The 27,402-nt window shown below is 38.7% G+C and overlaps 1 protein-coding gene across 1 annotated transcript in view; it reads right to left on the bottom strand.

Moving 5' to 3' along the window:
* LOC120306773 (AF4/FMR2 family member 3-like) overlaps window positions 1-27,402 on the bottom strand; it is a 251,296-nt gene that overhangs the window by 63,216 nt on the left and 160,678 nt on the right. Inside the window, exon 6 of the mRNA XM_039340579.1 lies at window positions 10,774-10,814. Within this exon, the coding sequence (XP_039196513.1) occupies window positions 10,774-10,814 (41 nt within the window). The remainder of the gene's footprint in view (window positions 1-10,773; window positions 10,815-27,402) is intronic.

Raw genomic sequence — 27,402 nt, 5'->3', positions numbered from 1 at the left:
AGAAGTGCACTGACACCTGTGGGCATAATGGTAATTACTTCTTCCGATCTTAGATATTTACGAGGTAGTAACTGTTCCTCTGCAATGAGTGATTGATTAATATGCCATCAAGTTATTGCTGACTCTTAGCTAGCACATAGATATTTTTCTAGAATAATCTGTCCGTAACGTGGTCTTTCAATAGTATTCTCATTGCCTTTAAAACTTATTTCCCATGAATCCTGGGGAATTAAAATTTGACAAATTTTATAAAATATTTTATGACATAAAATTAGCATAAAACAGTTTGTGACATAAAACAAAATGTCATAAAATAGTTCCTCTGCTGATGTTTGACTGTGTTATATAGTTCATCATGGGCTATTTTCAAAGCAATATATTAGAAAGCAGTATATTCTACCATTGCTGAAGACCCTATGGCAGGGTGTCAAACTGGTGGCCTCGGGTCACGCCCAGGCCATGTCCACCCCAGCTCCACAAAGGCAACAAAATCATGATATGTCATGTGACACGATCAAGTTTCATACCCGTGCCATAAGGAATCTGGTAAGGAAATATCTCTGAAAGGATGACTCAATGGAAAGATTAACTAAATATATGTAGTCATTAGCAGGATGTTAATATTTACAAAAAGCTTTTGTTAAAATGATTATTGAAAAGGTAGAATATTTTACATTTCTAAGTACCACAAAGTTATTATATACAGTTTATTGTATTACATAATCATTTAAAGCTTCTAGATTCCACAGTGAGATGTTTTTATAAACCTACTTGTGTAGTACATTTATCCACATTTCCGATTTATATCTCAAATTATCGTTTCACAGCAAATCTGACCAGCTTTTTCAAAACTATATGGAGTTTTGAGGGTTTTTAAAAATTGTTAAAGATTTGTTGAAATAATATTTTCTGATTAATTGTACGGCAACATTCCTACTAGGAAACTACTGTTTCTGTCTTTTAAAAAAGTGGGAGGACACTAGTTATGACATTGCATATCGAAAGAGTATCCATATAAACAACAGGCAAATCCATTTGGAAGAGATACTTTGTGAAGAGCATTAACATAGATTAAACACCTTTCTTTAAAGCAGGGGTCTCCAAATTGGAAACTTTAAGACTTGTGGATTTAAACTCCCAGAATTCCTCAACCTCCCATTCTGGGAGTTGAAGTCCACAAGTCTTAAAGAGGCCAGGTTTGAAGACCCCTGCTTTAAACCATCAAAATTGTCAGACTTCACTTCAACACATCTAAATTCATATCTCTCAACCCATTCAGAATTGACTTATTTGGCAGTAGACTCTGAGGTATGTGTTGGCTAAACATGTTACCAAAGAAGCCCACTAAACAAAGTTTGGCATGCTGCAGAGTATAAAAATGGGAGTAATCCTCAACTTACAACAGTTCATTTAGTGACCATTTGAAGTTACAATGGCACTGAAAAAAGTGACCTATGACCATTTTTCACACTTATGATCATTGCAACATCCCCATGGTCATGTGATTTACCTTGAGACGCTTGACAACTGGTTATGATGATTTCAGTGTCCTGGGGTCATGTAATCAGTTTTTGCAACCTTCTGACAGGCAAAGGGAATGGAAAAACCAGATTCACTTAACAACGGTGTTACTAATTTAACAACTGCAGTGATTCACTTAACAAATGTGGCAAGAAAAGCCATAAAATGGGGCAAAACTCACTTAACAAATTTCTCACTTAGCAACATAAATTTTGAGCTTAATTGTGGTCGTAAATCAAGGTCTACTTATATATATGGACTCTTCCCCAAGATGGTTGCTGAAGGTAAGTAGCTTTTTTCTTTCTTGCTGACAATCTGCTGTTTTTGCTGCCAAAGCTGATTCTCTGGCATGCTGCTCCCTGGATTTGTATGGTAGCACTTAGGAATAACCAAAGACGGCTTTTGGACTGCCATGGACCCACCCAGGAAGAGGAGGCTTGAAGATTCCAAGTCCCTCTGGGAGTGGTCAGAAAATTATTTGACAAATCCATCTTCCTGTCAGCAGTTTGTTTTCTAAGCAAGCCTGGATTTTAACTTTCACTTTTTGAATTTTGTTTTACTTTACTTTTTGTCTTTAAAAATTGACCAGCTGTTTGAATGCTGATTTATTTCAACCCCTTGCTGGACTCTAGCTGTTTTGTTCATTTTCTTTCCCTTCAATTTATGTTGTTGTTTTGAATAGACTTCTAAAGAAAACATGGTGTGTTTTTGAATGGTACAGTGATTAAATTTGGTTTACAACATTATTGGACTCTCACTATAGAATTTTAGTAATTTTTTGTATCTGCAAAATATTTGGAATTTATTTCTTTTGAATTTTTCTTTTAATATTGGATCAGAATATGCAGAAAATAATCTTTCCCATTTCTTGCTGCTTCAGCGTTTTTTGCTCCCTGATCAAATTTCAAATAGTGGCAATGTATCAGATTACAAACAAGCAATGATGGCTGAAATCTAAGAAAAGACTTCTTGGTAGCATGCAACTTTTAGCTGAATTTTTTTTAAAAAAAAGTTTGATGAGATAATAATGGCCATGGAAAATATGCAGAGGAATGTAGTTTTGGAGGAGTTAGATTCGCAAAAGGACTCTGATATGAAAATTGAAGAGCAAACAGATATGAACTCCACAGCTGGAGAACTAAGTGAGCCAATTTTATGCATTTCTTTGAAGTTCAAACCTGTATTTCTTTACAATACTAGAAGACTGACTGAATGGGGAAGTGACAAATTTTTCTTTCCTACGAGGACTGAGAGAAGTTAGAGAATGGATTTATTACATCTAACTGGAAATCACTTCTATATCGACTTTGTTGGTAAGATAGACCCACTATGAGACAATTATATTTAATTGAACAATAATCCATAAGTGATGGCATTTAGAAACAAACGTAGATATTTGATTCAGGATGAATTAATCTTAATTTTTGGGATAGATAAAACCCTGTGGCAAATTTTCTACGAATGGATTATAACAGTTTGTTAACAGAGGGTGTCAAGTCTCAAACAGTTCCCTATTTTATTTACCTTCCTTCTGTCCTTTCATCTTTGGGACCTGCCATTCTGTTGGGAGAGGGGGGAGCCCAGTGTTACTTGCATGTTTGTATTTGTTCGCCAGTTCTGTTTCCTTTTCCTGATTGCCATGGGGAGGGGTATGATAGCTCTTTGAAGACAATCACGATAAGCTGGATGCCAGCAAAGTCAGGAAGTCACGCATGAAGAGCAATGGCTGATTACCCTGAGATGCCAGCTGATTAGATACAATTCAAATCCCTGCGCGGCTTTGGTGGAAGGAGTTTTACAACTTGGATGACTATATGGTGTTAACAAACTTTTACCTCAAACCTCGCCTTGATCCCCCACTGTTACTGATTTCCAAATAAAAGAATCCTGTTTGAATTGCCTCAAGAGTTCGAATTCTTGGGAGAACAGCTGAGGTGGATCATTACAGAAGGCGAAGTCTGCACGATGCTCAACCCAGAGACACAACTGCGCTACTGAGAGATCTGCAACTATTGCATATATGGAGGAGTTCCCATCAGAGCAATGACCCGGAGACCTCCAACAACTGAAGATTGAAGAAGGCCTCTCCAGGGAGATGGAAGCAGCTGGGCCATCTGACCAGGCCAGATGTCCCTTGGAGTTGGTAAATCCAAAGATTGGGAGGAGAGAGACTCCAAAGTTACCCTGAAATGAGCGGGTAGGAGAAAGAAGAAGGGGTCCAGCCCTGCCCCCCAAGTAAGAAAAGGGGGGAAGGAGGAACCAAAATCAGAAATTATGGAGGCAGTAATGGAATATGTCAGGAGAGCCTTAGATGAATTCAGATTATTCCTGGAGGGTCAGAAATCTGAGGCAGGATCGGGGGAAAAAGAGTTGCAGGTTGAGGAATTGGCAGCCAGAGAAGGAGGGGCCATGACAGCCCAGACCACAGCCCAGTACTCGGGGTGTCAAACTCAGGCAACTAGAGGGTGACCGCTTCAGCCAGCAGAAGCAAAACCAGTCCCAACTGGGGCAAAATTTGACGGGGACCCAAAACAGCTGGGTTTCCTCCTTGCATAGGTGTTCATGTATATGCAGATTTATGGGAGAATGTTACCTACCGATGTGGAGAAAGTCCAGGTGGTCACGTTAGCCTTGGAAGGGTCAGCCGCTGACTAGATGGTCAACCTCTATAATTCTAATGCATCTGAACTGCAGAATTTTAATCAGTTTATGACTGCACTCCACAGATGCTTTGAAGACCGACTAGTTGATAAAAAAGCCCAGGAGCATATAAAAACAATAAAGTAGGGCAGATGACCAGTAGCAGAGTATACGGAGGAGTTTAGGGAGTTAACTAGCCACCTCCATTGGCCAGAGAACATCCTGATAAGCTGCTTCCAAGATGGACTTAATGAGGACCCCTACAATGCCTGTGTAGCCCGTGGGGCCCCAGGACGGATATATGACTGGTGACTGCTGGCGGAAGAGGTAGAAATTGATCAACATACGCACTTACACCACCCGGTGAAGTTAAATTTCACCCCACACTCAGAAAACTGAAGGGAACCCACATGAGCACCACCTACCTCACCCCGCAGCGCTGCCTGTTTTAAATGTGGGCAAGAAGGGCATTGGGCTACAGAGTATTGGGCAAAGATACCTACAAGGAGGGGAGATCGTCTGTCGTCTGGTAGACCCTTGCGAATCCTGCCACACCCTAAAGAGACTGCCACGAGGGCCGCTGAAGCTACCGAGGTCCCTTAGGGCTGTAACCGAGAAGGTCGAGCTAGGGCCCCGCATTTGGAGGATCCCAGAACTGAGGAAAATGAGGAAGAGGATGACCCATTGGTGAGTTGGCCAATTGATCCAATAATGGTGTCCATAGAACTGTCTATCTAGGATATGGGAAGGACCATGAAACTAGCTGCCTTACTAGACTCAGGCTGCACTTGGTGCATGATTAGCCCAGAACTAGTTAAGAGTACCCCTTAGGAAACTAAAGACTCCGATCACATTTCACCAATTGGATGGTTCGGTCGCAAGGGGGATGCCTGCCAGCTTTGCCACTAGTCCCTTACACATCAACCTAGGAAGCCACATTGTGGCCCCTGGAATGGAATGGCCACTAATCTTGGGGCTAAGATGGTTAAGAAATTGGAACACCATGGTGGACTGGAGGGAGGGGAAACTCAGGTTCCAGAAAAAGGAGACTCTAAACCCCTGTAACGATCTTGAAAAGGGGGGTGAAATGAAACGGGAGTTTACCGCTGCCCTTATTGAGCTAGAGGGGCAAAGCCTGCCAATGGAGTACAAAGATTTGGCTGAGGCATTTAGTAAGTGGAGGGTGGACAAACTTCCCCCTCATCGACCCACAGACTGCACGATTGAAATCATCCCGGGGGCAAAGTTACCAAAGCCAAAAATGTATTCCTTGACCCCTAGGGAACTGGACAAACTAAAAAACTTTATAGATAAGAATTTAGAGCGGGGGTTCATTGAACTTACCAAACCTCGAGTTGCAGCCCCTATATTATTCCAAGAAAAAAAAGATGGCTCTCTTCATCTCTGCGTAGATTATAGGAGCCTCAATGCAGTCTGTGTGGGAAATGTATATCTATTACCATTGATGAAGGACATGCTAGCACACCTGTCGAAGAGCAGAATTTTCTCAAAGCTTGGTTTAAGGGAGGCATACTACCGCATAAGAATTAGTGAAGGAGACAAGTGGAAGACCGTGTTTAACTGCCCCCTGGGATGCTTCCAGTTTAGAGTCCTCCCATTTGGATTACAAAGTGCACCTACAGTTTTTATGCAGCTAATTAAGGAGGTCTTACGTGAACACCTCTATAAGGGAGTCCAAGCTTATCTAGATGATATCCTCATATATACGGAATCCCAAGATGAACACACTAAACTAGTCAGGGCTGTATCAGAGAAACTGCGCTCTGCTAAACTGTATGCTAAATTATCAAAATGCGAATTTCACAAAAGTCGCATTGACTATTTGGAGTATCACATTTCACACCAGGGAATAGAGTTGGACCCAGAAAAGGTAAGAGCTGTATTAGACTGGGCTTCTCCTAAAACTCAAAAACAAATTCAAAGTTTTCTGGGGTTTGCGAACTTCTACAGGCAGTTTATTCCCTCTTTCGCACAAATCGCTCTTCCTATTACAAATTTATTAAAAACTAAAGGGGGAGATAAGCCAAAACCTAGCAAACCTATCAGTTGGACGGGGGAATGCCAAGCGGCATTTGAAAAACTAAAACCCCTTTTCTCTATGGAACCAATGTTGAAGCACCCAGACCCAGAGCAACCTTTTATAATACAAGCAGATGCTAGTGGCGTAGTCGTGGGTTCTGTATTACTACAGAGGAACAAAGGGGGGCAGTTATAACCATGTGCTTACACCTCCAGAAAACTTTTGGAGCAAAAGTGGGCATCCTGGGAGAAGGAAATCTACGCAGTATGGTGCGCAGTACGGAAATCTACGCAGCATTGCTAACTTGGAGACATTTTCATGATGGGAATAAAATACTATTCCAAGTATGGATGGATCATAAGAATCTAGAAGCAATGAAAACTCCTAGGAAACTTTCACTCAAGCAGGCAAGATGGTCTCAATATTTTCACCATTTTAATTTCACTATCCACTACTTCCCTGGAGGGAAATTTTTTTTAGCTGACGCTCTTTCTAGGTTACCTCAATATAACAGCAAGAAAGCTGAGATCGCTAAACCCTTCTTATACCCCCACCAATTAGCGGCTCCTGTTACCACCAGGGCCCAATCAAAGTTGAAAGTTCCAGTGAACAAAACTCTTTTGCATGAATTCAAGTCAGCACTAGAAACTGACAAGTGGCATCGCAGCCATAAAAATGTATGTAACATAAAAAATGGACTAGCATGGGTGGGAGAGAAAATCTATGTCCTGGCTGAAATGAGAATTAAGGTGATACAGGCTGGACATGATTCCAAAATCACCAGCCACTTCGGGTTTGTGAAAACATTACGCTTGGTTAAGAGACAATTTTGGTGGCCAGCACTCAAAAAGGATATTGAGAGTTATGTAGCCAGCTGCCCCACGTGTGCAGCAGCGAAATGGTGTCAAGGGAAGAGCCCCTGACTACTTCAGCCGGTAGCAAGCCCTTCAGCACCATGAAGAGAGATTTCCATGGACTTCATTGTGGACCTACCCAGAAGTGCTGGTAATACAGTTATTTAGGTGGTTACAGATCTGTTTTCCAGACAGGTAAATTTCATCCCATGCTCAAAAATTCACACGGCAAAACCTTTTGTACAAAATACCTTTCGGTTCTATGGTGCCCCCCCAAAGGATAATTTCTGATAGAGGGATCCAGTTTACTTCTAAATTCTGGAGAGCATTTCTGAATTTAATGGGCTCTAGCCAAGGCCTCTCATCTTCTCACCACCCTCAAACTAACGGAGGGACAGAACGATTAAACTCTGTTCTGGAACAGTACCTGAGATGTTTTATTAACTACCAGCAGAATGATTGGTCAGACTCATTGCCATTTGCCGAAGTGGCTTATAATAATGCTGTACATTCTAGCACTGGATTTACCCCATTTCAAGTCGCCAATGGGCAGACTTTTGTAGCCATGCCAAAACTTCCTCTTAAAGAGCCCGAAATCCCTTTGCTACAGGAATGGATTAAGCAGCTACAGAATACTTGGCCAGTAGTCAGGAAGGCTCTAGATGAGGCTAGGGAAGCTTACAAAACCCAGGCCGATAAGAAAAGAAATGAACAAAAACCGTTCAACATTGCGGAACGTCCATAAATATTTGCAATCGCTACAACCCTCAAAGAAATTGGGCGTAAAATTTGTGGGTCCTTTCCCAATTAAACAAATTATAAACCCTGTAACTATTGAATTAGACCTACCAAAGAATCTACAGAAAATCCACCCAGTTTTCCATTGTAGTTTGCTGAAACCCGAAATTACCTCCGACCTCAGGCCACCTGCTCCCCCTCTTCCTACCTCTATCTTGATTAAAGGAAAACAACATTTTGAGATCCATGACATCTTGGACTCTAGAATCCACCATGGGAAAACTCAGTATCTCGTGTCTTGGAAAGACCTCCCAAGTTCCCAGAGGGAATGGGTCTACAAAGGACATGTTCGAGCTCCTCAATTGCTTAAACGTTTTCATACACTGTTTCCGGATAAACCTAAATAACATTGTTGTTGTTCTCCCCCCTTTCTTCTCTTTTTTCCCTTTTTCTCTTCTCTAGGTGGATCTCCCTCCTTTTTGAAGGAGGGCTGGATGTCAGGTCTCAAACAGCTCCCTATTTTACTTACCCCGATATGCCACCTGATTGGATACAATTCAAATCCCGTGTGGCTTGGGTGTTATATATGGTGTTAACTGTATATAATGTGTTATATGGTGTTAACAAACTTTTACCTCAGACCTCGCCTTGATCCCCAACTGTTACTGATCTCCAAATAAAAGAATCCTGTTTGAAGCAGTGATTGCCTCAAGAGTTCGAATTTTGGGGAGAACAGCTGAAGTGAATCATTACAGAGGGTTTTGAAACCTTAACCTTGTCTTTTTTATTATTGTTATTCTTCCTGCTAACTATTTTGTCATTAATATATCATATAGAAGACAGGTCAATAATCTGCAAATAGATTTACTAGTTTAAAATTTTTGGAGGGCCCACTTTGCAAAGGTGGAAATCAATATTGTGGTAATATATTAACCAGTATTCAGTTAGAGGGAATAACATATGTATATATGCTGCCCTTTTTGTTTTCAATGCAGTTTTTATGTCTTGATTGTTTTGTGTTTTGTTTTTTTGTTTTTGGAGCTTTGCATTTTAACTTTCTTTTGGATAAAATCAAAAATAGGAAAAAAATCTGAGTCTATAAATTCTAGGCTTTTCCCACCTACAGATATTTGGCTTGTCTCTTCAAAATCAACTTTTGTTGACATAGAAGGGTATAGATTCTAAGGTACCAAGAAATCAGGAACCTGGTAGCATTTTTTTTATTAATACACTTTATTTAAAATATATAAGCTTTCATGGTGTATCTTACTTCTCCTGATGCATGAAATGGCTTGATTGATATAGAATTTAAACTGGGATGAGGAAACAGAAGGAGAAAATGAAAGATAGGTAGATTATTCTGCAAATAAGAAAAATGTTATTTGATCCTTCAAGAAAAGAATATGCATCATATTCATAGAAACAAAATAGATGACCTTTAGAAGTAAGTTTACTGGTAAACGGAAGTATGAATGGATCTACTAATCTTCAACTCCAAGGAACCTTATTCAGCATAGCAAATATTGGACATACTAGAAGTTATATCTGAAGTTTTAAGTTTCCCACCTTCCGTTTAAATGTTGATTGGCAGTACATAGAGTAGGCAGCCAACTTTCTTCCAGCTTAACTAAGCCACTTCACAATCCCTGATCATGCTGACTGGAATGATGGAATGTGTAGATCAGTGCATCTGACAGAGCACCAAACTGCAGCAGGCAATTCTAGATTGTAGGATCTCGTTTATGCTAGTAGATTGGATTGGAGTCCCGACAAAGAGAAAAGAACCTTCTATGCATTCAAAACTAGAATATGGTGGCAATTTTTCTTCCTGTTCTAGAAATTCTATATTTATCATATAACCTTGCAAACATCTGTTTCCCAGGACCAATCCCCCTCTTCAAACAATTCAAACCATTCAACTTTTGATTAATTTGTAAAAACAAGTTTTTTTTATCCTTCCCCTTGCCAACAAATAAACACATCAGTAAGCATTTGTTTGCAGAGATTGTTTTCATAATTTTAGTCTTAGTCCACAAAGAAATGTTATTTGCCCATGAATAAGGTATAATTCATTCTAAGTGGTAACAAACTCTGTTTTGCTGCCTTAGAAAGTGTACTATTTCTTATTTTCAGGGAGGCAAATGAGTGTGGGCAGAAGAATTGATAATCCTGCCAAGACAAAGGGAAATTTCCTTTGATTCATGACACAGTGCCTTATTTGTGGACCAATATAAATCTAGTGATTTTTTGTTGTTGCTCTTTTGATTTTTTTAAGCAAAGGTGCAATCAAATATACTTCCAGCAATAATAACTTCCTATTTCCTAAATCTAAAACAGTATTGAAACTGTTACAAAAAGGACTTCTCTAAAATCCCACTGGGAGTTATGTAAGGTAAAACCATCTATTGACAAACAACCATGTGTCTGAATGCCATATAGAGAGAAATAATGCAGTATCTCAGAGATATGAATAGAAATTTGATCTGAGAAAAGGATTGGCCAAAATTAGAACAATCATTTAGCATCAATAATGTTGTTCCAAAGAACAGTCATAAAAAATACAGAATAAGTCTCAAACCATTTGGAAGAGAATATACTGTCTTACAGACAGAACAATATATGGATGATTTCCATCATTAAAAAAACTCCAAATAAAATGAAAAAAGGCAATTCAGAAATAAATTTCATCCTTAATGCTGTGAAATGAGCCCAGATATACGCCAAGCAATTGCTAAACTGATGCATTTACTACTTGATTCATGTACAGAGTTTTTTTGTATGAAATGCAGGACGACTATGACTTACCTTTTTTCTACAATAAATTCTATATATGCATGACAAATCCAAACATGCAAAATGTTTAATACCCTAGTTCAGAGATACTTCAGGGACAAATCCAATTATGAGTTATATACCACAATAAATAGGATTCAGCATTTCACAGAGCAATTTATAATTCATAAAAACAACAAAATGTACCTGTCAGATAGAACCCGGAGAGCAGATTGCTGTGCTGCCTGCTGGAAAGAAGGGCAGAGATGTTTATTTTATACAATAACTTTTAAAATATGAGCTCAATCAATACATAAAAAATGTGTCAGCCACATTCTTGCCACATATACAAATTTTATAGGATTTACAAGTAACACTATAGCCTTCTGGCTATTTTCCAGCTATTGTACACCATGTAAAAGCAGTTTGTTAGATTAACACCACTGAAATGTTAAAAAACTTACACAATCTGAAAAATCCTATTTGGAAGTTTTTTTTTTTAAAAATGAGAAAATATTTTCTTTCCTTTGCACCATTATTTTATCAATTGTTCACTTAGCAAACTGTTCAATGATGGCAACAAGTATCCTAAGGCACAGTTGTGATTCATTGCCAATTTTAACTTGGCAAATTTTAACAGGGCTGCAAATAAGTGAATGAACATTGATAAGTACCTTATGGCTATATGGTACCTTATTGGCTAATGTAGGAAATACGTTAGCATGGAAGTCTCTTGCAGGAGGTAAGAAACTTCTCAAAAAATAACAGAAGATTCAGGTTTAATCAGATGATAACTGACTTTCCATTTCATTGCTGATTTTTTGTGCACCTATTCTCTAGCTTCACTTGTATGATACGCCAGACAGGAAGCATGACCTGATGAGCTAATTCTATTTATTGTAAGCCTACATTAACAGAATCTTGCAAGTCTGAAAGTACAAATCTCCCACATCTCTTTTTACAGCCTGATCAATTAGGATGGGTCCTTCTTAAGTTGCTTTCTCTGTTAAGCAACTGCAGGCTCCTCCCTCTCTTGTCTGATAATTCCCTAGGCAATATCTCTTTACCTTGTCCCTCAATATTATTCCAACATACCATTATATCACTTTATTACTTGCAGATATCTATAAAGTAGGAGTTTTCAATCTATGGGTCAGGATCCCAGGAAGGAAAACAATCGGGTGTAAGGTGTCACAATTTCTTATTAAACTTAATCAGACATGTAAATGAAGTGGGACCAGTATCACAACTCACTGTAAGCTTTTCAGAATTCCAGATTATTCATGCAGATGAAAATGTAATTATGAATATAATAACTTTATTGTCACTTTGAATGTACACTAATCAGCATACATTAAAATGAAATTTCATTGCATACAGCTCTCAAAGGGTCACCACCTCTGATATACAGTACATAAATATGACAAAAATAAATAAATAAATGCAGAATTATGCATATACCTACATATATTATATGACACAGAGAAACAACAGTCTAGTTCGAGTTATGTATGTATGTGTATGGTGAGAAAAGTGAATCTTGCAAGTTTACCACAGGGAACAAAGCTATTACAGAATCGGGTAGTCCTGCTAGAAATACTTCAAAACCTCCTCCCATAAAGTGGGTGTGTGGGGTCTCTAACAATGCTTTGAGCTCTAAGCACATAGCACTTATAAGCTGCATCCTGAATACCAGGAAGTGAGCTTCCTATGATCTTCTTGGCTGTCCTTACCATTCTCTGTATGGACCTTCTATCTGAGGCACTACTGCCACCAAACCAGACAGTGATGCAGTTTGTTAAAATGCTCTCAATCGTGTCTCTATAAAAAGTGGCCAGGACAGAAGGAGAACACTAACTGCAATGAAATCATTAATGTTATTAAGTAGGTTTGGATGGGTCTTATGCAAACTTACCATTTTAGGTAGTGATGTTATATAACATTTGAAACTCCCTGCCCTAATGGCAATTTTATTGGCTATAATACTGAGTCTATTTTGGGCTTCATCCATTCTGGAATGTACCATTTCAGTTTATGATAAAGAGTTTTTATTAAAAAGTATACTTTCAAAAAGTCATTAATTATCAGGCTCCAAAAATCAAGTAAGACATGCTGAAGTTCTTCTAAGCAGTTTCCTTTATTGTTTCTCACCTATAGAGAGAAATCTTGCCAAACCAAAGCAGACCATTGCACCATTAAATATATATTCTGAGAATTCTTAGAAAGGAGCTGACTTAACTCTCTTCCTCTCCCACAAACTGTCTAAATTTTTCTGTCTTTTACTCTTTCCTTCATGGGAATCTGGACTACATTCTATCATATCATGTTACTGTACTTTGCCTTACTGTCAACACTTTGTAACATATTGGTGTAGTTGATCTTTGATATTTTTATTATATTTTATTGTATCCAAGGAACCTGGTATGGTACATAAAGATAAAGGTTACCTTGTCAGTCATGTCTGACTCTAGGGCATGGTCTCATTTCCATTTCTTGGCCAAGGAAGCCAGCATTGTCCGAAGATAATTTCCATGATCATGTGGCCAGCATAGCTATACGTCAAGGGTGCCTAGTCCCATCCTATTTTATGTGCATTCTGTGCAGTAGTGGCTTATAGTGTCTTTGAGAGTTTCAGGGATGAGCTTCTTCATATTCTTCATCTAACATTCATTATGTGTAACATAATTCATATACACAATGTATAGAGCTTGAGGATATAAAGTGCAACAGTTTCCTCACATTCAGGCTGGATAGCAGAAATTCAAATTCTATGATGGAAAAAATTCAAGAAAGTGATATATTTGAAAGGGAAGTATACTATAGAAGCATACCTCCTATCTCCACAGGCGGCACACAGACCCCTCTTTGTGGGCACGTGCGCCATCGTCCAAGTCTTAGGCCTTCAGTCCTGTCCATGAGCAACCTGCATCAATACCCGTGGAGGGTAAGGTTACCGTGCCCGTCCCCACGTCCCCAAGTGTTTTTTACTAACCTGCCTTTCAGCTGCATTCTGTTTCTCGGTTCACTTCTCAGCCTTCGCCACATATTTGTGGGGCTATCGGTAAAAAAAAAAAAGTTCCATCAGACTTTCTAACTACTCACGAGATCTCAAGAAGTTAGAAAGCCTGATGGAACTTTTTTTTTTACAGATAGTCCCACAAACACACAGTGAAGGCCGAGAAGCGAAATGCAGCTGAAGGGCAGGTTAGTAAAATCACGCTTGGGGGAGGTGAGGGCATCTGGGCGGGGTGGATGTGGCAACCTTACCCTGCATGGTGGCGGGAGGGGGTGGCATGTGCCCTTCCCATGCCAGGCCAGCCCCTGCAACTCCGGGGTGGCCATGCTGGGCAGCGGTGGGCAGGGTGTTGAGGTAGGGGCCAGCAGGCCGACCAAAGCAGCAGGTGGAGTACCGGAGGCTCAGGGAGGGAGGGCACTGAAGTGGCGATCAGGACATTGGCAAGAGCAACGCGTCGGAACAAGTGGGGCAGGTAAGGAAATAAATTCTCGCTTCCCCCAGAAATTGCTATTCTTTCCTTACCTGACTTCCAGCCCCATGCTGTTTCTCCTTCACAATCCGCCACTGCTGCGTGCAAGGAAACAAAGGAAGGGGTTTTTTTGGGAAAAAAAGTCAATCAATCAATTCCAACTTCTCGTGAAAGACTGTGAAGTTGGAATTGATTGATTGACTTTTTCCCCAAAAAAACCTTGTTTCCTTGCAGGCGGCAGCGGCGGATTGCAAAGAGAAACAGCACGGGGCTGGAAATCAGGTAAGGAAAGAAAGGCAATTTCTGGGGGGGGGGGAAATGAGGATTTCTTTTCTTACCTGCCCCACTTGTTCCGAGGCTGCCTTCCACTCGGATGTGTTGCTCTTGCCAATGGCCCAACCGCCCACTTCAGCACCCTCTCTCTCTGAGCCTCTGGTGTTCCACCTGCTGCTTTGGTGGCTCTGTAGGCAGAGCTGCAAAGTTCTCTTCTCTATCAGAGAAGAGAACTTCGCAGCTCTGCCTATAGAGCCACCAAAGCTGTAGCTGAATGGGCAGGTGAGGGGGAAACCTACCCCACTTGTTCCACGGCCACTTTCAACCAAGCCACATTGGGCGCAATATGCAAGGCAGCAAACAGCTGCGTCACGGCCATTTGCCGCCTCCTGCCCAATGCCACTGCCATGAGGCCACGGAACAAGCCAGGCGGTGGTAAGAAACCGGTATACCGGGGTTCCAGTTTGTGCTCACAGCACTGGCAGACATGTGCTCTCTCCACCATCTGGTTTTCTCCCACCAGGGGACCCTGAAAAGGGTCAGAAGTTGCCCTGGAGGGACTTCCGGTGGTTCCAGCGGATGACGAATGGCGGCGTTTTACAAAGCCGCCCGTTCCTGGTGCGTGTAAAAGCCACGGGACTTTGACAATCAGCTGTCCCGCGGCTTGAATCTCCTCCCTGGGAAAAAGGGAGGAGGAGAGCTCTCAGGTAGAGGTAAGAGCTCCCCTGGATTCCTGTTATTTTGGGGATCGGAGGGTAGAGCTCCCTCGGAGCCTGAGCAACTCCGCGTTCCAGGGAGACTTCATTCCGAAGTTTTTGGGATGAAGCAAGTTGCCGCTTCCATATCTGCTTTTTTTTTCCAGCTGCTTGTGAGTATTTGAAAGCAGACGGAGCAGACCAGGAGAGACTGTGCTTAAGTTTGATGGTGCCTTTAACTTTAGCAAGTTTCCTCTTCCTTTTCTTTTGTTCACTTTCCCTTTAGAAGAAAGGGAAAGTGAAAACTAAAATGGCGATCGTCTTTCTTGCCTGATTTGCATTACAGAGTAAAACCTGGATACAGATTAACTCTTTAAATACAGAAGTAAGAATTTGGCTTTTATTCTTTCCTCTTTTTTTCTCTATTTTTTTTTCTCTTTTTTTTAAGAACACTTAAAAGAACTGTGCCCTTTTTTTTTTCAATAAGAATCTTTCTTCTTGGAACTTAAGAAAATGGCTTCAAAACGTCTGCCTCCCGCCCCTAAGGTTCCTATTTCTTCTCCAATGCCTCAGCCTGCATCTCAGAAACCAAAATCACCTCCACCTTCTCCTCCTCCTCCTGCAATTTCTCTTAATGATTTACAAGATGCTTTAAAACAGCATGCCTTGGATATTAAGGAGGAGGTAAAAGATCTTATAATTGCAGAGAGGGCTAATACAGAAGAATTATTGGAGAAAAAGAATAAACAAGTAAGAGACCATATCCTTCTGGCCTTTCAGGGCCTAGCCCTGCACATAGAAAGGATTGATGACCAGATGGAAAAGATTACTGAAAATGCATCAAGGATGGAATTTAGAATGCAGGAGGTAGAGAACAAGATAGAAATTACACAGGATGAACAAATCATTTCACAATATAGGGAGATGGAACACGCATTGCGTATCAGAGGCCTGAGGGAGAACCCTCAGGAAGACTTAAAGATGCTTATTGTGAAAGATATTGCTCCTAATATTGGTTGGCGGCCTGAAATAATTGAGAATGAGATAGAAAAATTTTTTAGAGTTAATTCACGGGTTGCTAGACAGAGAAATCTACCAAGAGATGTGGTTATTTATTTTTCTAGAAGATCTATCCGTAATGAAATTATACAGGCTTTTTACAAACAAAAGTTTCAAATTGCTGATCAAGACGTGATAATTTTAAAAGAGATACCTCCAAAAATTTTAAGAGCCAGAAAAGATTTTACTTTCTTGTCTGATGAGTTGAAACATCGTCAAATTCAGTTCAGATGGGAGATTCCAAGAGGAATAATAGTAAATTATGAAGGGATACGTCACAGATTAACTACTGTTTCCAAAGCAAGAGATTTTTATCAGTCTATCTTAAAAGCAAGATTGTCACCACCTCCACAAATAAGGATGACGGAAGAGTCTCTTATGGCAGGAGCCTCATCAATGATGGTTATGGAACAAGCTGCACCGAATTCTGACATAAAAGAGCAAAGGATGACACGAGCTGCCCATAAACGTAAAGAAAAAGAGCAGTTGCAGAAGAGTGGTGAAAGTTTGGTTGTTACAGAGCCTGTGGGAGGGGCAAGACCAAAAAGATCTTCGACAGCAGATCTGCAGGCCATGCTCCAGAGGCTCCAGGCCGGTGGAGATGGTCAGGTTCCTGACCTGGAATGTTAATGGCTTAAACGTGCCCCAGAAACGAAGAAAGATTTTCCATTATTTGAAACAACATAATAATGATTTGATATGTTTGCAGGAGACTCATATAACTTTAAAGGATTTTAAATTTTTGATGAATTCCCGTCTGGGCACATATTTTACTGCTCCAGCCCCTGGGAAAAAAGGGGGAGTGGTAATTTATGTGAAGAAAACTTTTTCAGCTAAACTAATTGAGGCTGATTCTGAAGGAAGATATCTTTTCGTGGAATTATTATTACAAGGCCGAAAGGTTCTTATTGTGGGACTATATGCTCCCAATCAACAACAGAAACAATTTTATAAGTTGCTACATGGCAAGATATCTCAGTTGGATTATAAATCAGTAATTTTGATGGGTGACTGGAATGGGGTTTTAGACCCAACTATAGACAAAAGAAGTTCCTCTAAAACTTTTATTCAAACTAAATTACCTATGACTTTCTTTGATTTGAAGGAAGAATTGGAGCTTATTGATATTTGGCGAGAAAGGAATACAAGTGATAGAGACTTTACCTTTTATTCTGATAGACACCAGTCATTTTCAAGGATTGATTTTTTTTTGATTACTAGTGACTTCCTCCCTAGAGTGAGGAAGGTGAAAATTTTTCCTAGAACATTGTCAGATCATAGTCTGGTGTGGATGGAGTTATATTCGGAAGACGGGAATAGAAGATCCTGGAGATTGAATGAGAACTTATTTAATCGGGAGGAGTTCGTACAAAAGTGTAAAGAACATTTAAAGGACTTTTTTACTATAAATATGAATAAGGGAACATCGATGTCTATGGTGTGGGACGCTAGTAAAGCATATATGAGGGGAATTTTGATTCAATTGAATAAAGTTTTTAGGGAAAAAGGGTCACAAAGACGTAGAGAAATAGAAGAAGAGATCAAATCAAAAGAACAAGAGTTGGTTCTTAACCCTACTGATAATAATTTAAAGGTATCTATAAAGATGCTTAAGGAACAATTTAACATGTTGATGGCAGATCAGGTGGCTACCAATCTGTCGTATATGAGACATAATACTTTTTGCAATGCGAATAAGCCTGGGAGGTGGTTGGCTTATCAGTTACGAAAGAAACAGAAAGCTAGAATTATAGAGAAAGTAAAATATAAAGGTACTGAGGTTTTTCAGCAAGATTTGATTAAAAAAAGCTTTTTGGACTTTTACACAAAATTATATTCAAGTGATAATATAAGGGGTTTGGATATAGATAAATATTTACAATCAGTACATTTTCCTAGACTTTCAGAGGAACAACAAAATGGGATGAATAGTTTAATTACTGTGGAGGAAATTGGTTTAGCTATTAAGCAGTTAAAGGTTGGAAAGTCTCCTGGAACAGATGGACTGACTTCTAGGTATTATAAGATTTTATCTGAAGAAATGATAGAGCCACTAAAGGAACTCTTTAATAGTATTTTGTTGGGTATGCAAGTTCCTCCTTCTTGGAAAAGAGCTTTTATATCACTGATTCCGAAGGAAGATCAGGATCTTACAGAGCCTAAGAATTATAGGCCAATTTCATTATTGAATGTTGATTATAAGATCTTTACAAAAATTTTGGCAAATAGATTAATGCAGGTTATGAAAGACTTGATTCATAGTGATCAAGCAGGATTTATAACAGGGAGATATATGAAACATAATGTTAGACAAATTATTAACTTAATTGAGTACTTGGATAAGAATAATCAGATTCCTGTGGCTTTTATCTTTTTGGACGCTGAAAAAGCTTTTGATCAATTGGACTGGCAATTTTTATTTTCTTTGGTAGAGAAAATGAATTTTGGGGATAATTTTTTACATGCACTTAAAGCTATATATCAGCAGCAATCTGCACAAATTGTTGTAAATGGGGGATTGACTGAGAATTTCAATATTCAAAAAGGGACAAGACAAGGATGTCCATTATCCCCATTGTTATTTGTTTTAACATTGGAAATTTTATTGATTCAGATTCGGGAATCGAAGTTAGTTAAGGGTGTAAAGATAAGGAAGAATGAGTATAAATTGCGGGCATTTGCGGATGATTTGGTTTTAATTTTGGAACAGCCGAATCAGGCGATTGATGGTTTATTAGAACTTATAACACAGTATGGGAATGTTTCTGGTTTTAAAGTTAATAATTATAAGACTAAGATATTATCTAAGAATATGTCAGTTAAAGAAAGGGAAAGTTTGATTAAAGCCACAGGTTTTCAGATGGTAAAAAAGGTTAAATACTTGGGAGTATATCTAACTGCTTCAAATGGAAAATTGTACAAGAACAATTATGAACCACTATGGGCAAAAGTCCAAAAGGATTTAATAGATTGGAAAAAATTGCAATTGTCATTGTTGGGGAGAATTTCAGCTGTAAAAATGAATGTTCTACCAAAGTTTCTTTTTTTGTTTCAGATGATACCTATTCTTAAAAAAGAGGCAAATTTGGAGGAATGGCAAAAGGGTATCAATAATTTTATATGGGCCGGGAAGAAACCAAGGGTTAAATTTAAGATATTACAGGATGCTCGAGAAAGAGGGGGACTTAAGGCACCTAATTTGAAATTATATTATGATGCAGCCGCCCTAACTTGGTTAAGTGATTGGCTTAATTTAACAAATATGGATATTCTTTTTTTGGAAGGTTGGGATTTAATATATGGTTGGCATGCATATTTAATTTTTAATAAGAAAGTTGATCGGACTTTTAAATCACATATTTTGAGGAATGCCTTACTTCGTGTTTGGAAGAAATATTATTATAGATTAAATTATAAAATACCTATCTGGGGGATTCCCAGACATGCAATTGAGGGAACCTCTAAGGGGACAAATTTTGATAAAATTTCATATAAAGAATTGTTAATTTGTTCTGGTTCGAATTGGCATTTGAAATCCCTAGATGTATTAAGGCAGCAAAATATTCTACAGTCATGGTTTCAATATTTACAAATAATGGATAGATGGACTGTAGACAAGAAAGAGGGAATAACACTAGAAGATAGACAATTGGTTATTCAGATTAAAAACCAAGGTCCGGCTCATATAAAAAGAATATATAATGTTTTATTAGAGTTAGATTCGGAAACAGAATTGGTTAAAGATTGTATGATTAAATGGGCTCAGAATATACAGGAGCCGATCTCATTGGATTTATGGGAGATAATTTGGATAAGAAATGTTAAATTTACACAAGCTCAAAATTTGAGAGAAAATTTTTATAAAATGTTTTATAGATGGCATTTAGATCCTAAAAAATTATCTTGTATGTATTCCAACATACAGCCCAAATGTTGGAGATGTGGCAATAATGATGCGACATACTTTCATATTTGGTGGAATTGTAAAAAAGTAAAGGCTTTTTGGATTATGATTTGGTGGAACATTCAAAAGATTTTTAGAAAGAAGATAAAGTTTACTCCTCAACTATTTTTACTTGGTATTTTTGTTGACTTAAATGAAAAAGAAACTACTTTGATGTTGAATTTATTAACTGCAGCAAGGTTACTAGTAGGTCTATATTGGAAGAAAGATTCTTTGCCTACTTTAGAAGAATGGATATTTAAAGTATCTAGTTTTGCAGAAATGGCAAAAATTTCTGCTTATTTAAAGGATCATACACAAGAAAGATATATTACTGTATGGGGAAGGTGGATAGATTATATTCAGAAAAAATATGGAATTAAAAAGTTTTATTTATTTTATGAATGAATATCAAATATTATAGAGAATTGTTTTATAAGTTATGGAGTTAAAGGTTAATTATGATATTTTTTTTCTTTCTCTTTTTTTTTCTTTTTTTTTAATTATTATAATTTTCTTTTTCTTTTTTTTTCTTAACCCTGTATTCTGCTCTGGGAAGTGAAGGGAGGGGGGTGGGGGTGGGAGGGAGGGTAAGGGGGGGGTTCTCTATTTTAAAATTTTATTGTATTTTTATAAATGATTGTATGTTTTTAAAAAAATAAAAATTTTCAAGATAAAAAAAAAAAAAAAAAAGAAGTTGCCCTGGAGGGGCGACAAGTGTGAAGAGGACCTGCAATTGATTGCGGAAGGGCGGCAGCCCTTCTGTTTGATCCAGAGCAGCTCTTTGAACTGATGGGGAAAAGATCGGCCATTAATATGGCCCATCACTAAGCTGTTATCAGCCAAGGCCAAAATTACTATCAAGAACTTCGAAAACATCACGGAGGAATTGGGTGAGATCTTACCTTCTTTATATCCCAAGTATTTTCCTGTAAAAAGCTTCTTGAAATTTCTTCCCCCTGCGTGGAGAGGGAGAAGGGAACGTCTTCCTCCCACCCTCTAAAATGGCGGCGTCTTACTACTTGGGAAAATAAAGCCTTGAAAAGAACAACTAATTATTTGGATTTGCGTCTTTTTGATATTTGGGGATCCAAAAAGTTCCTACTTTCATGGCGATCTGTTACCTTATCTACTTGTAAAAAAGATGAAAGGATAAAAACCCAGCCCATCCTGAAAAAGACTATAAATGCTGTGGGGGCATCTTGTGGCGAAGCTTGGTACAGCAAGTGAATATTCTTGACCAAGAGACCTCCTTTTACAGCCCAGACCTGTCCTTGGTATTATCTAAGAGAGATAAAAAGCTGAGAGAACAGCTGGATGGTGAAATTGGCTTTCAGGAACTGTGGAGGTACTGACTCTTGTTTAAAAAATAGCCTCCACTAAAGGACCATTCATAATTATCTCAGAAATGGAGGACAACCAGCAACAAATTTTGGCTAATTACAAACTTATACTTGAAAAAATTCTTAAAGCCACTGAGATAATTAAATCTAGACTGAAAGACAAAGGCGCCAGCTTAAACCTACAAAAGACTAAAGAACTTACAATTCAAAAAACAACAGAAGTGGAAAAAATTAATACCAAAACAAAGGACTTTAAAGAACAATAAGTACAACGTACTGAAAATTTTGACAACCAAACCCTGATTGCAACTAAAGAACCTACAACCCCAAAAGCAACAGAAGCGGAAGAAAGTAATACCAAGCTAGAGGGTGTTAAAGATCAACAAATACAGCACACTGAAAACCTAGACAACCAAACAACAACCATAAAAATTGGACATGACTTTTTTACTTAAACCAGAAGAAACCTGAGGAAGAAGACCAGACCGAATTGAAGATAAATGCACTAGAGCAAATATAGAAACCTGCATCACCAGGGCAACAATTTAACGATTATACATGGGCCAGTTCCTCTGGAAAATTAATAACCAGATGGTCTCCTTTGATTCAAATAACATGTGCAAGAATGAAGGGAGATCAATCTGATGATTTAAAGGCATTGGTATAGAAGTCCGTTTGGCATAAAAAGAAAGCTAGAGTTAGATTTAAAAAATGGAGTCTTCTGATTTATGACAAGTTCCTAATGTCTCAACTAATGGGCTAAAGGAAAATTTTGAGATGAAGGGAAATGCGATTATAGATTTAAATATTGTTGGAAAATGATAAAAAAATAAGGGATTAATTGGCTTAATATTTAGGATTGAAATTCATAAGGGAAATGAAAATTAACTATTGGAAATAGCTTCGAATTATTGTTTAGCCCAGATAATACAGATGATGGACTTGAGATAATAAAGGACACTCTATTAGTAAGTGGGGATGTACTAGGATGAGAAATAGAAAATGTTTATGAAATAAATTAAGAATATATTTAAGTAAATAATATGTGTATCTTAGCTATTATAACTTTTATGTAGTGAAATAAAGGAAATTTGGGTTACTCGAAACTTAAATACTATGGATGTTAAAGGGTAAATTGGAATTGTTGTTGTTGTTAATTGCGAAGTCGTGTCCAACCCATCGCGACCCCATGGACAATGTTTCTCCAGGTCTTCCTGTCCTCTACCATCTTCTGGAGTCCATTTAAGTTCACACCTACTGCTTCAGTGACTCCATCCAGCCATCTCATTCTCTGTCGTCCCCTTCTTCTATTGCCCTCAATCTTTCCCAGCATTAGGCCCTTCTCCAGTGAGTCCTTCCTTCTCATTAGGTGGCCAAAGTATTTGAGTTTCAACTTCAGGATCTGGCCTTCTAAAGAGCAGTCGGGGTTGATCTCTTCTAGGACTGACCGGTTTGAACGCCTTGCAGTCCAAGGGACTCGCAGGAGTCTTCTCCAGCACCATAGTTCAAAGGCCTCAATTCTTTGGCGCTCAGCCTTTCTTATGGTCCAACTTTCACAGCCATACATTGCAACTGGGAAAACCATGGCCTGGACTATACGCACTTTTGTTGGCAGGGTGATGTCTCTGCTTTTTAGAATGCTGTCTAGATTTGCCATAGCTTTCCTCCCCAGGAGCAAGCGTCTTTTAATTTCTTGGCTGCAGTCCCCATCTGAGGTGATCTTGGAGCCCAGAAAAATAAAATCTGTCACTACCTCCATTTCTTCCCCATCTATTTGCCAGGAATTGAGAGGGCCGGATGCCATGATTTTGGTTTTCTTAATGTTGAGTTTCAAGCCAACTTTTGCACTCTCCTTCTTCACCTGCATCAAGAGGCTCTTTAGTTCCTCTTCACTTTCTGCCATTAGCGTGGTATCATCTGCATATCTTAGGTTGTTGATATTTCTCCCGGCAATCTTAATTCCAACTTTTGATTCATCTAGCCCTGCCTTTCTCATGATGTGCTCTGCATATAAGTTAAATAGGCAGGGCGACAGTATACAGCCTTGCCGGACTCCTTTTCCAATTTTGAACCAATCAGTGGTTCCGTGTCCAGTTCTCACTGTTGCTTCTTGACCCGCATATAGGTTTCTCAAGAGACAAATAAGATGGTCTGGTACTCCCATCTCTTTAAGAACTTGCCACAATTTGTTGTGATCCACACAATCAAAGGCTTTTGCATAGTCAATGAAGCAGAAGTAGATGTTTTTCTGGAACTCCCTAGCTTTCTCCATGATCCAGCGTATGTTGGCAATTTGATCTCTAGTTCCTCTGCCTCTTCGAAATCCTGCCTGTACTTCTGGTAGTTCTCGATCCACATACTGCTGGAGTCTAGCTTGTAGGATTTTAAGCATAACTTTACTAGCATGTGAAATGAGTGCAATGGTGCGATAGTTTGAACATTCTTTGGCATTGCCTTTCTTTGGAATTGGAATGTAAACTGACCTTTTCCAATCCTGTGGCCACTGTTGAGTTTTCCAAATTTGCTGGCAAATTGAGTGTAGCACTTTTACTGCATCGTCTTTTAAGATTTTGAATAGCTCAGCTGGAATACTGTCACCTCCACTAGCTTTGTTGTTGCTCAGATTTTCTAAGGCCCATTTCACTTCACATTCTAGGATGTCTGGTTCGAGGTCAGTGACCATCTCATTGTGGTTATCTGGGACGTTAAGCTCATTCTTGTATAGTTCTTCTGTGTAGTTTTGCCATCTCTTCTTAATCTCTTCTGCCTCTGTTAGGTCCCTGCCATTTTGGTCCTTTATCATGCCCATCTTTGCATGAAACGTTCCCTTCATATCTCCAATTTTCTTGAAGAGATCTCTGGTCCTCCCTATTCTGTTGTTTTCTTCTATTTCTTTGCACTGTTCATTTAAGAAGGCATTCTTATCTCTTCTAGCTACTCTCTGGAATTCTGCATTCAATTGGGTGTATCTTTCTCTTTCTCCCTTGCCTTTCGCTTCCCTTCTTTCCTCAGCTATTTGCAAAGCTTCCTCAGACAGCCATTTTGCTTTCTTGCATTTCTTTTTCTTTGGGATGGTTTTAGTTGCTACCTCTTGTACAATGTTGCGAACTTCCATCCATAGTTCTTCAGGCACTCTGTCTATCAGATCTAATTCCTTAAATCTATTTGTCACCTCTACTGTATATTCATCAGGAATATGATTTAGTTCATACCTGAGTGGCCTAGTGCTTTTCCCTACTTTTTTCAATTTAAGCCTAAATTTTGCAACGAGAAGCTCATGATCTGAGCCACAGTCAGCTCCTGGTCTTGTTTTTACTGACTGTATAGAGCTTCTCCATCTTTGGCTGCAGAGCACATAGTCAATCTGATTTCTGTGTTGACCGTCTGGTGATGTCCATGTGTAGAGCCATCTCTTGGGTTGTTGGAAAAGAGTGTTTGTTATGACCATCGTATTCTCTTGACAAAATTCTATTAGCCTGTGCCCTGCTTCATTTTGTTCTCCAAGGCCAAACTTGCCTGTTATTCCGGTTATCTTTTGGCTTCCTACCTTAGCATTCCAATCCCCCATGATGATAAGGACATCATTTTTGGGTGTTAATTCTATAAGGTGCTGTAGGGCTTCATAGAACCGGTCAATTTCATCCTCTTCAGCACCAGTGGTTGGGGCATAGATTTGGATTATTGTGATATTGACATATGTATAGGATAGACTAATATTTTATTTTAATTAGGAGATATTAGTGGGAGAAGAAATAAACAAGACTTATGATAAAATTAAGGAACTAGAATATACCTGGAAGAGATACCTGAATTGATAATGTGTTTATTTAAAGTTAAATTTGATTATGGTAATTGTAAATTCATAAAGCTCTAAAACAGGTTTAGGATTAATAGAAATTTAAATGAGAAATGGACTATCTTAAATATATTAAGCTATTTGAGGGAAATAGAGAGGGAATATTTGATGTATTGATTTGAGCAATTCATATATGGTTTTATTTCTGGATGTTTGATTACCCCAGCACTTTGATTACCCCAGTGTCGAGCACTTTGTTCTAAGAATTAAAAAACTAATAAAATTTGTTTCAAAAAAAAAAAGAAAGAAAGAGGAGGAATTAGAAGGAGAATAGTCTGTGCAGATTGGTTATCCAGTCATGGAAGAACAGAAGACCTTTCCTTGCACCACTGCTTTGTTTTCTCTTTTCTACCTGCCACTTGCCTCAGGAGCCCTAACAGAATAAACTTACTAACAAGAGCTATTTATTTCAGTATGGTACCTAGAGAGATTCACAAGCTTGTGAAATTTACACATTGTCCTCTTCTCTTGTCTTTACCTTGGCATCCTCTTCTTACTACACAAGTGCTTATTTGGCATAATTTATGATAAGCAGAGAATGCTCAATGTCTGTTACTGCAGGATATGCACTTGACCTTCTCTCAATTATGTACATTCAAATCAAGCCTTTTTGTGTTATACACACAGTGCTACAGAGCTTGTATCTGCACTATTTCTTTGGGGCACAGCCATGAAGCAATAGCCACAGACGAAAGCTTTTAAAAGTAATGAGCATCTGCTGCAAAGGGCAGTGGCTGCTGAGATCATTAAATGTGATCATTAAACCTCATCTTCTTGTTAGCCAATTTTAGATGTACTACACTAAGACTCTATTAATGAAAGCTGTCACAGCTAGTCTGGCTTGCAATGTTGAGAGTTTAAATGTATCACCTTGGGAGTTTATCACATAATATGCCCTTAGGGCCACTCTTATATGGCTTGCTAGATTTCTCAACATCTTTTCAAAGAAGGCATAATTGGGGTTTAAAACCAATGTTTCTTATATATTTATAAAACCTGGAAATATGACTTAAAGTATGTTTAAAGTGTGATTTGACATTGAATTACTATGTTTTTAAGAGACAGCCATTTGTCTGGAATGGTATAGGGTTTCCTGCCTGAGTAGGGGTTTGGACTAGATAACCTCCAAGATCCCTTCCAACTTTATTATTATTATTATTATTATTATTATTATTATTATTATTATTATTATTATTATTATTATTATTATTATTATGGATCATCGCACAGTCAGCCAGATGTTCAGACTGGATTTGGCATTTTGTCTACCTATCGAGTCCTTACCCAGGACCTGGGATAGGCAGATGTGGATGTTTGATGGTATTACAGATATCGTCGCAGGATGGAAGCAGTTCCTAGTAAGGCCGCCTTTTGCAATTGACTAATAGCGAATTTGTCAATGCCAATGGTGTTCAAGTGGTGCTCCAGTTGTTTTGGGATTGCACCCAAGGAGCCTATGACTATTGGTACTACCCTTGCTTGCTTTTGCCACAGTCTTTCTATTTCTATTTGTAGGTCTTTGTATTTTGTTATCTTCTCCAGTTCTTTCTCTTCTATTCTGCTGTCTCCAGGCACTGCCACGTCCACTATCCAGACTTTTTTGTCTTTCTTATCGACAATTGTTAAGTCTGGGGTGTTATGTTGCAGGTGCTTGTCTGTTTGAATTCTGAAGTCCCAGAGCAGTTTAATTTTATCATTTTCTATGACTTTCTCTATTTTATGATCCCACCAGTTTTTGCTTACAGGCAAATGATATTTTTTGCAGATCTTCCAATGCACCATTGTTGCTACTTTGTCATGCCGCTGCTTGTAATCAGTCTGTGCAATCTTCTTGCAACAGCTTACCAAGTGGTCCACTGTTTCTTCAGCTTCTTTGCATAGGCGGCACTTACTGTCTGTTGCTGTCTTCTCAATTTTGACTTTGTATGCATTTGTCCTTAAGGCTTGGTCTTGTGCAGCCAGAATTAGTTCCTCGATCTCTTTCTTCAATTTTCCTGCTCTTAGCCATTGCCAGGTTTTATTATTATCTGCTTTCCCAGCTATTTTTTTCATGTATTGGCCTTGTAGTGCTTTGTCTTCCCATGCCTCTATTCTGTTCTTCATTTGGTCTTTCTTGTAGGCCAGTTTGGTCTCTCCAGTAGTTAGTAAGCCTTCCTGATATACTAATTTCAGTGCATCTTCA

This window comes from Crotalus tigris, unplaced genomic scaffold, assembly GCF_016545835.1.
Source record: "Crotalus tigris isolate CLP2741 ecotype Arizona unplaced genomic scaffold, ASM1654583v1 scf7180000017753.6788120, whole genome shotgun sequence".
In the NCBI taxonomy this organism is placed as follows: domain Eukaryota; kingdom Metazoa; phylum Chordata; class Lepidosauria; order Squamata; family Viperidae; genus Crotalus; species Crotalus tigris.
This window is presented reverse-complemented; position numbering and strand designations above follow the sequence as displayed.